Raw genomic sequence first — 9,932 nt, forward strand, 5'->3', positions numbered from 1 at the left:
CCCCCCCCGGGTTGGCGATCGGAGCGAGCAGGGGGCGAAGCCCCCTAGTTAATTATATTATTAATAATAATAATAGTAAATTAATAATAATGATAATAATTATTAATTATAATATTAATAATAATAATAATAATAATAATAATAAGGACATGAATTCTGAAGAAGAAAGAAAGCAATAAAGGTAAAAAGAAATCATCAGCAAAGAGTGAAATCTAGAATAACGAAAATGAATGAAACCCTCGTGTTTGTAAATACAATTGGAGACAGATTCGATCGTTCCTAGTCATTTTCACAGTTGATTTGTGATCAACTGAAGAAACTGTCGCCTCATCACCTCAATTTTCCCCAGAACAGAATAAAAAAAATATCAAAAACTAATTAAAAAATCTTCGGTTTTCTCACTCAAATAATTCCCTAGAGGCATTGATTTAATAATTAATTGAATTGTTGAATCAATTGTCATTTGTGTAACGGTAAAAATGAAGGCCAGTAATTCTGGAAAAGAAAAAAAAAGTAAAAGTGAAAGAAAAACATCAGCAAAGAGTGAAATCTAGTGAATAACGAGGCTGAAGCGAAATAAATAGAACTCTCGAGTGTTTATGAATATAATTAAAGTGAGATTCGATCATTTCCAGCCTATTTCCTAGTTGATATGTGATCAACTGAAGAAACAGTGCCTCATCACCTCAATTTTCCCCAGAATAGAATAAAAAAAATATGAAAAACTAAAATTAATTACAAAATCTTCAGTTTTCTCACTCAAATAATGTCTGGATTATTCCCTTGAGTCAGTTAATTATTCGGTAAATAAATCAATCGTTGGATTAAGTGTTATCATTTGTGATAAAAATGGAGAATGATAATTCTGAAGCCTCTGGTGCCAGGAGAAGTCGAGAAGAATCATCGGAGGAGAGTGTCGAAGGCCTATCGAACCGTCAGCAAGCCGAACTAGACCGAATTCTCCACGAAATGAACAAATGCAACAATCGGATTAAAAGACTGGAGGCGATGGAAGTGGATTTCGATAATGAACGGAGGAGCAGCTTCCTGGAGCTCCACAAGTGCAGGAGGAAAATCGTGGATTTGTATTACGAGGGGTGCGAGATCAAGGGCTACTCCAGGGACGCCGGTCGTCCCCTGCTGAGGGATAAAAATCTCGAGGTCACTGGACATCCCTCCATCGACGAAGTTATCAATAGTGTTATCAATGACGACTGGTTCAATATTCCCACGTACTCGGAAATCCTGGAGTGCGTCCAGTTTTGCAATGAGGAGGACGATTTGGGGATGGAGAAGAGCGTTGAATCTAGTTTGGGTGAGTGATAGTTTATTCTTTTTGCGGATGGATTTTTCTTCGGGGATCTGGGGAGGGGAGAACGGGGTAAAATGAAACACCCGGGGAAAGTGGTATTTAGCACAATTCTAGTTTTTTTTTAACAAACCATTTCGATTGGAGCATGTTTGTAAGGATTCTCTCAATCCCCTACAAAATTTCCAACCCCCTGGAAAAAGTACTTGAGGGTAGTAGAAGGGTGAAAAGTTATTTTTTTGCGATTTTTACACAAGAACAATTTTTTTGGACACGAATTATGAAAAAAACAAACAATTGGAGAATGTTTCCTATTGGAGAATGTTTCTCAGGACGCCCTCTATCCCCTAAAAAATCGCCAAGGCTCTGGGAAAAGTACTGGAGGGTAGTAGAAGGGTGAAAAGTTATTTTTTTGCGATTTTTACACAAGAACAATTTTTTGGACACGAATTATGAAAAAAAAAACGAACAATTGGAGAATGTTTCCTATTAGATAATGTTTCTCAGCACGCCCTCTATCCCCTAAAAAATCGCCAAGGCCCTGGGAAAAGTACTTGAGGGTAGTAGAAGGGTGAAAAGTTCGTTTTTTGCGATTTTTACACAAAAAAATTTTTTTTGGACACGAATTATCAAAAAAAAATGAACAATTCCTTTTGGAGAATGTTTCAAAGGACTCCCTCAATCCCTTAAAAAATTGCCAACCCCCTCGGAAACGTAGTTGAGGATAATAGAAGGATGAAAACTTCATTTTTTGCGATTTTTACACAAGAAAAAAATCGTTTGAACATGAAATATCCAAAAAAAATGAACAATTTCTCATTAAAATTATCTAGTGAATTCGCTAGGTTTTTCTATTAAAATTTTTACTCCGTCATTCACCAAAAATATGTTCAAAAATATTTTAGGAATCCCGAAAGTCTCCTCCTCGAAGAAAATTCCTAAACTAATGAAAAAATATCATACTTTTTTGTTATCGTTATTTTACATCGCTTCGACCCAGTTGGGGTGTGCTGCGATGATGATAAGGACTTTAAGGGTGCCAAGTGAATTTGAAAAAAGATTTTTTAAAAATTTTTTCTTTCCCTCCATCATTGGAGAAATATGTATTCATCCATCCGACGAAATTTCAAACCCGCAACCGGAACTAGACATCGAGAAAATAAATGCGGAAAATCCTCTATTTCGCGTGACGAACCTCGAGAAAGCATGGGATCAAAGGGGTACGGCGGGTTGAAATATCTCTCTTATTCACCCCGGTACCCCATTGTTTTTTGTCGCCATCACATTGAACACATCATTCCCCATATCTTCAAATTTTTTCAAATTTTTCTTGAGTTCCTAGGGGGTTGAAACGTTCAATTTAATCAAAACTCCATAAGAGGCCGTGTATAAGACTGATTTTGTTTATTTAATTTCTCGATATCCATAAGTTCTAAAATTTTGAAATTGTCACCGATGTTCACCATCTGTCTAATACTATTAATTAAAAAAATTATAACTTTGTTGGTGAATGTCAATTTTCAAGGTCATCGCTAAATTCACTTGGCACCCTTAAATAGTTAGGTCTCACCATTCTACCCGGCCGGGTTTTTGAACTCGGAACCGTTCGCGTGTGAGGCAACGAACTTACCCACTGCGCCAGGCCACCGGACAAAAAAAAAAAAAAAAAAAAAAAAAAAAAAAAAAAAAAAAAAAAAAAAAAAAAAAAAAAAAAAAAAAAAAAAAAAAAAAAAAAAAAAAAAAAAAAAAAAAANTGCCCTCCCAGAACCCAACCCTCGAGTAACCCTCGATGCTTCCACGTTCCAGCGGAGCTCGCCTACGTAAAAGTGGTCAACACCCTCCAGAGAATGCGACAGCAAGACTTCTACAACTCCTACGCCCCGATCTACCAGGAGACCGACGACCCAGCGAAGCTGAGTCGACCCCTGTGGGAGAAGCTCGTCCGCAACGACGCGATCGCTCGAAGGAACCTCACCCGGTTGTGCGACGAGTACACGAGGAAGGAGCACGAGTCCCTCGCCAGCAGGATCTCCACGAGAAGAGCTCCCCGAGTCCCGAGGCAGCCCCCGAAGGTCAGGAGACCCCCCGCCAGGACGTCCAGCGAGTCAGAGGCCTCCGAAGACGTTTCCACCGAAGAGTCGACCCCGAAGGCCCCACGAGCTCCAAATGTCCAGGAAAACGTGGAGAACAGACTTCGAACAGTGAAATTCGCTTCAGACCTGGAGACGAGTGACTCAGACTCGTCTACAGAGCCCAATTCTCCAGAAAAATCCCCGAATGGGTCCAATCAGGGGGAAACCGACTCCTCTGACTCGTTGACGCCTCCACTGAGTCAAATTTCAGAGAGGACCTCGGAGGAGGAACAGGTGGAGGCCTCGACTGCCCAGAGCCACCAGGACTCGTCTCGATCGATGAACAGCGCTCCCAATTTCGCAGTCTCGACCTTGAATGAAGAGCACTCCAGGTTCTTCGTCAACGCCTCCAGCAGCTTCCATCCGTCATTTCGGGTCAACAAGGTGCGGGGGAAGTATGCGAGCTTTTCTCGGGTTGAAACAAGAGAGATTTCGGAAGATTCGGGGGAGGAGGTGAGGGAGGGCGAGGGGGGTGGGGCAGAGCAGACAGGAGTGTCCAGTGGAGGAGAGGGCGGAGGTGTGGGGGCACCTGGGGACGCTGGGAAGAGAGGACTGCGTGATAAATGTCTGGTTATGTGAGGATAATTTTTGCTGTTTAGGGGGGTATTTATTTATTTGTTTAGAATGGAGTTCCTCGATGATTCCTATATTAATTTATGCTCGTTTATCATGTGTAGTTATGATCGGGTAATCTTAATTACACTCTCAATAATTTTAGTAACTAATGAGTAAACATAAAAAATTTGTTAAACTATTTATTCCAAAGTAAAAATGATACAGTGATATCTTCTCGATATGTACATTACATCAGTAAAAAGAGTCTTATTGTAAAAACATTATGAAATAAAATAGAATACTATTGAAGGAGACTCAAGTCCATGTACAGGAGTTGCATTTCAGTTATTGGAAAAAATCTCACGTGTGAGAATGCCATTCTAGTGGACGTAAAGCTCTAGATCATTTTTCTTTCTTCATTGAGTTTGTACTTAAGGACGGACGAAGTAGTTATCAATTTCTTTGAGTTGAACGTCGTATAAACTAAAAATACCCTTTCGATTCCCTTCTGTCGTCTGAGTTATTAAAAGCCGGGTTTGTTGATTAATCAATGGATTAAATGGTAAAACGTAATAACAAAACGAATTAATTCCTCATCTTTCTGAGTTGATAATTATCGCAGTAAAAAGCGATTTTAGAGGATATTTTTTTTAACACAAAAAATAATGTTCGACAAGTTTTGAATTAATTATCTTGTTAATTTCGTATTGATCTCGATAACGAGCTGTTTTATGAGAAATTTTGAAAATACATTTTTCATTCCAAATTCAATTTTTAATCGAAATTATTTCGTGACATTTTCTTCTAAATTCACTCATTCTCGAGGTAATGAATGGATTTTGAAAATGGGAGAAAATCGACTCCAACGTTATTTGTTGGATATATTCCTCTCTGTAGGAAGATTTCTTGATATTTTTTTAAAAATCCACTCATTTCCGAGATATTCCCATATTAATCCCTTATTAACTTCTTATTAATCTCGACAATGAGCTGTTTCAGGAGAAATTTACAAAAAATATTTTTTATTCAAAATTTAATGGTCAAACATTTAATGGTCAATGATTATGTGACATTTTCTCCTAGATTCATTCATTTTCGAGATAATAAATGATTTAATAAATGTAAAAAAAGGTCTCAAACGTTTTTTATCGGAAATATTCCTCTGCAGGAAGATTTCTTGCTAGTTTCCTAAATTCCCTCATTTTCGAGAAATTCCCTACAAAATGTTCCCCCCCCCCCCNAATGTTTCCCCCCCCCCGTGTTCTAATATAAACTAACAATAACCGAAAACTTGAACTTCATAAATTACATTTCACCAAGCAATTCCCTAATCAATTACAAGGCACCTGACGAACCCAGTAAATTGTCAATTCTCGAGAATAGCTGACGATTCTCCTCGTTCTCATACTGGAACACAAAAAATGGACGGATTTGGACGGATGCAGTGACGCATTAATAAATAAAATTCCCTTATGACTTGGACTCAAGTTGGAACCGCGTCTGCGACTCCTTCAAGTATCTGCGTTTCTTCTTCTGAACAGATGCCTCGACGAGGAAGAGGCCCCCTGCGATGATGCAGAGAACACTGCCGATGACTCCAAGCGCGAATGACCAGGAGAAGTAGTTGTTCTCGTGATCTGGCATCCAGCCCTTTCCGTTTGCGAGGCAGGCGAAGACGATGACACCTATGGCGCCACTGACTCCAGCTACTATCAGTATGAATCCGATAGAGTAGATCAGCTGGACAAAGCGCCTGTGCTCTGGGTCCAAGCATGTCGTGAAGAAGATGACTAGGGCAAATGCTATCAGCATCAGGACGAAGCAGATTGTGAAGAACAACTGGGTGATGATCATGAAGGCTGAAAGGAGAAGCGAATGTGAAACAGTGACTTTTTATGAACGCGTCATTTATTGAATGCAGTGATTCATTCGGACTTGTACACTGATGAAAAAAATTATTGAGATATTTCTTTCATGGAGCAAGTATTATATACTTGAGCCAAGTTCAAATAAATAAGATGTTACGGTGAATAACAATTATTTCCTCTTGAGATACATTTACTTGAAGCAAGTAAAACAGTCTTAACCCTAGTCTGGTCACCCTGCGCGACCCAACGACTTTGGCCGCGTCCGCGGGGAAGTGTCGCCGTGTTATTTAGGCCCGAACGTTGCCAAATTCACTCTACACTGCCCGGGGGCGTTTAGCCAGTTTCCGGCAACGTCGCGTAACAGGCACTTTCATTCAACATGGGAAAAAATCATTCCTCTGTGAGAAAAAAATTGTTTTCTTCAGGAATTTCGAGAATTATGTTGTTCTGAAATTACTCTAATTTTTTAGATACTTTAATTGGAAATGTCAAATTTTTTTGAATTTTTCCGATCAGCTATTCAATGGAAATTCAAGAAACACGACGGGCTGCGGCGTTTCCCTCATATGGTGACCAACCTAGGGTTAAGAGGAATGAATTGAATGTTGTTTTTCATCACGCTGTGACGAAAAGTGAACTTTTCGGCACGCTCCGCGTGCCTAAAAGTCCAATTTCTGTCACATTGTGATGAAAAATATTGTTCGTAACTCGTGAAAAAATGTTTTTTAGCTCGTGGGATTATTAAACCTCCCACTCGCCAAAAAACACTTTTTTGCACTCGTTACGAAATATACTATTCTCGAATGAAGCCGATGATTAAGGGTGCCAAGTGAATTTGAAAAAAGATTTTTAAAAAATGTTTTCTTTCCCTCCATCATTGGAGAAATATGTATTCATCCATCCGACGAAATTTCAAACCTGCAACCGGAACTAAACATCGAGAAAATAAATGCGGAAAATCCTCTATTTCGCGTGACGAACCTCGAGAAAGCATGGGATCAAATGGGTACGGCGGGTTGAAATATCTCTCTTATTCACCCCGGTACCCCATTGTTTTTTGTCGCCATCACATTGAACACATCATTCCCCATATCTTCAAATTTTTTCAAATTTTTCTTGAGTTCCTAGGGGGTTGAAACGTTCAATTTAATCAAAACTCCATAAGAGGCCGTGTATAAGACTGATTTTGTTTATTTAATTTCTCGATATCCATAAGTTCTAAAATTTAAAAATTGTCACCGATGTTCACCATCTGTCTAATACTATTAATTAAAAAAATTATAACTTTGTTGGTGAATGTCAATTTTCAAGGTCATAGCCAAATTCACTTGGCACCCTTAAATTGAGCTTTCCGTACATCGCATTGAACGAAATTTCTGATATCCAAGTTTGTGTTGAATTGCCGTAATCTGTGATTCTGTCGTAAACTAATGCGATTTTTTTTTGTCAAGAAATATTAACTTCTTTCAACTCAACGACATCTTACTAGAATCTCAAAGCTTTTTCCGCGTAACAATATTCATCATGATTCGACATACGAAATGCATTTATATTCTTTCTTGCTCCTGAAATTCTCCACAAACAGGTCTTCTGATCACGTCCGTCAAACGTCTTCCCTGCGAAAGGATTTTCGAAATGACACTCGAGTAAATTCCACGATTATTTCGTTAATCACTTGATGACCTAAATGAAAGCGAAATTTTCTTTTGACTAGGCAAACTTTTGTTTTTGAACAAAGAATGAACTTGTCGACCCAAGATGACAGAGAGAATAATACCCGTCATTACTTACAGTGATTCATTCACTCCGGCAGTGAGGTAATCACAGTAGAGACGAATGAAATATTCATGGACACATTATTTCGTAGATCCAGAGGAGGGAACTTTTTCGAGGCTCGAAATTCTCTTCAAGAATGGTATTTTCATTAGTTTTGCGAGATCACGTATGAAAAAGTTTAACGCCGTGGCTATTCGCAGAAAAAACGATCTATTCGATTCAGATAGTTTATTCAATCAAAATGAACCATTTTACGTTGCAGTTCTCTCCAAAAAGTGTTTCTGCGTAAATCGCTCTAGACCCCTCCCCCATTGACTAAAACAGGGGCGGGTGGGGTAAAACGGACACTTTAGACTTTTTTTAAATTACTCATAACTCAGGAACAAATAGATCAATTGAGCTCAGTTTAGGCTCGTCGCAAAGGGAAAGAATTGTTCTTTGTACTGAAAAAAAAATTATTCAATTTTATCAACATTTCAACTCCTACTTAACATGTTTTAAAAATTGAAAAGTGTCCGTTTTACTCCAATCGCCCCTATCAAATATTTACTAAAACAAAAAATATTTTATTTTAACAATGAAAGTAAATATTTATTTACTTTTATTTTATCTTCATTTTTTTATTTTTTTGTTTTATTTTAAATATTTACTTTTGTTCTAATAAGAATGGAATACTATTTTTTCAAAAACATACGAAAACAATTATTAAATTCCCCCGAATCACTCTCATTCTATTTTTCTTTTCTTCTCATCAAGGAAATGAAACGAAAAAACATGGAAAATTTGAGCCGAGGAAATTCTATAGAAAATATCTCAATAGAATAAGTTATGTAGAAAAATTGAATTCTATTGACTTTTTCTACTGAATATTTTCTATTGAACATTTCAATCGAATCGGCCAAAAACTAATAGAACAGTTCAATAGAAATTCAACAGAATTTTCTGACGAATTTGATAGGTTTTTCTATTAAATTTTTTCGTCGTGTTTCCCACTTGTTCTCTCATCATATCAAAACACCTCAAAGCAGTTCTTGAGCTTTCCCGAAAAAGCGACAAAATCAATTTAAATTAAAAAACTCACGAGGTATTAAAAATTCCCTGATGTCTGACCACCCAGCGGTGAAAGGATCGTAAATCCACCTGCACCCGACGAAGAATTGTGTGGGTGCATCAGCCGCCGCAGGATCAGGCAGCGACTTGTAGCAGTGTGTCCACAGTCCAATTTTATTCAGATTTGTGCTCGTGATCCTCCAGTCGCTGGCCAGCCACGATGGGGTGGCAAAAGCCACCGCAACGCACACCAGTGCAACCGAAAACACACCGACAGCCACACTACCCGAGAAACTTTGTTTCTTCATTCTCCTTTTCGTCAATCGCGCCTTCACAAACTCCAAATCTTCGATCGAATTTCAATAATTCAACAATTTCGAACTATTTCGTTGCGATAATTCCGCAAAAACCCATGGGCCACTCTTGCTCCAATTTTTTCCGAGGATTTCTAAGCCTCGGCACAACCACACCCAGCGTCGAACTGTGACAACACAATCAAATCAACCTGAGTCAATGCTGGGCTTGGCCGCCACTCCACCGACACACCGCGCACTCGACTAACTTCGGTAACTCTCGGATGACTAACACACAGGAGCACTCCCCGAGCGAATTAAAACGTCGTGAGAACATGTGTTATGAGCGGATGAGGTGATGCATTCGCCTTGTCTATTATTTATTTATTTTTTTCAATTGAAAGTTCATTTCATGAACACAGTAATACATAGTAAGCATAAAAGCTTGGTGAAAAATGAGCTTTTGTTATTGATATTGGTGAAATACATTCGGTGTTGCACACCATCCTTAATTTCTAAGTATACACTGAGAGAAAAACACGTCAAACAAGTCGTGTTTGCGCCAACAAAATCGCTAGTTGAAAATTGCCAAAAAAGATTTTTTTTGGTTCGAATTTGAAAGTCTCAAACATGAATAATTGTTCTGCTCTCGACAGCAACGAAATGTTTGGCTCAAGAGGCGGATAATTCACACCAGACGGTGCCTTTTCAGGATGAAAATATCTCACAGAGAAAAATTTATCAACAAATATTTTATCATTATTATTATTATTGTTTCATTTATCATTATTATTGTTTCATTTAAGGGTTCATTTGTTGTCTGTGATTATTAGACAGCCGAAACGAAACACTACTATCCCTTGTTTCGCATAAAACTAGTATATTTCGTAATGAGTGCAAAATAGTATATTTCGTAACGAGTGCAAAAAAGTGTTTTCATCACGCTGTG

General features: G+C 38.3%; 2 protein-coding genes across 2 annotated transcripts in view; one reads left to right on the top strand and one right to left on the bottom strand.

Annotated features, from left to right (window-relative positions):
- LOC107039264 (pseudouridine-metabolizing bifunctional protein C1861.05) overlaps window positions 1-9,932 on the top strand; it is a 61,081-nt gene that overhangs the window by 41,510 nt on the left and 9,639 nt on the right. The gene's annotated exons all lie outside the window — the stretch shown is intronic.
- On the bottom strand, window positions 5,255-9,226 carry LOC107039267. The gene is made up of 2 exons (XM_015258792.1): window positions 8,722-9,226; window positions 5,255-5,855 (listed from the first exon to the last, which is right to left on the bottom strand). Exons 1-2 carry the CDS (start codon window positions 8,996-8,998, stop codon window positions 5,467-5,469), a joined length of 666 nt encoding a protein of 221 aa, XP_015114278.1. The 5' UTR covers window positions 8,999-9,226; the 3' UTR covers window positions 5,255-5,466.

Source organism: Diachasma alloeum, unplaced genomic scaffold, assembly GCF_001412515.2.
Source record: "Diachasma alloeum isolate Michigan unplaced genomic scaffold, Dall2.0 Dall_scaffold_00295, whole genome shotgun sequence".
NCBI lineage: Eukaryota > Metazoa > Arthropoda > Insecta > Hymenoptera > Braconidae > Diachasma > Diachasma alloeum.

Coding starts and splice junctions, on each gene's coding strand:
- LOC107039267 (XM_015258792.1), bottom strand. CDS start 8,998: ATGAAGAAACAAAGTTTCTCGGGTAGTGTGGCTGTCGGTGTGTTTTCG. Junction 5,856..8,721: donor CAGGGAATTTTTAATACCTC/GTGAGTTTTTTA, acceptor TTCTCCTTTCAG/CCTTCATGATCATCACCCAG.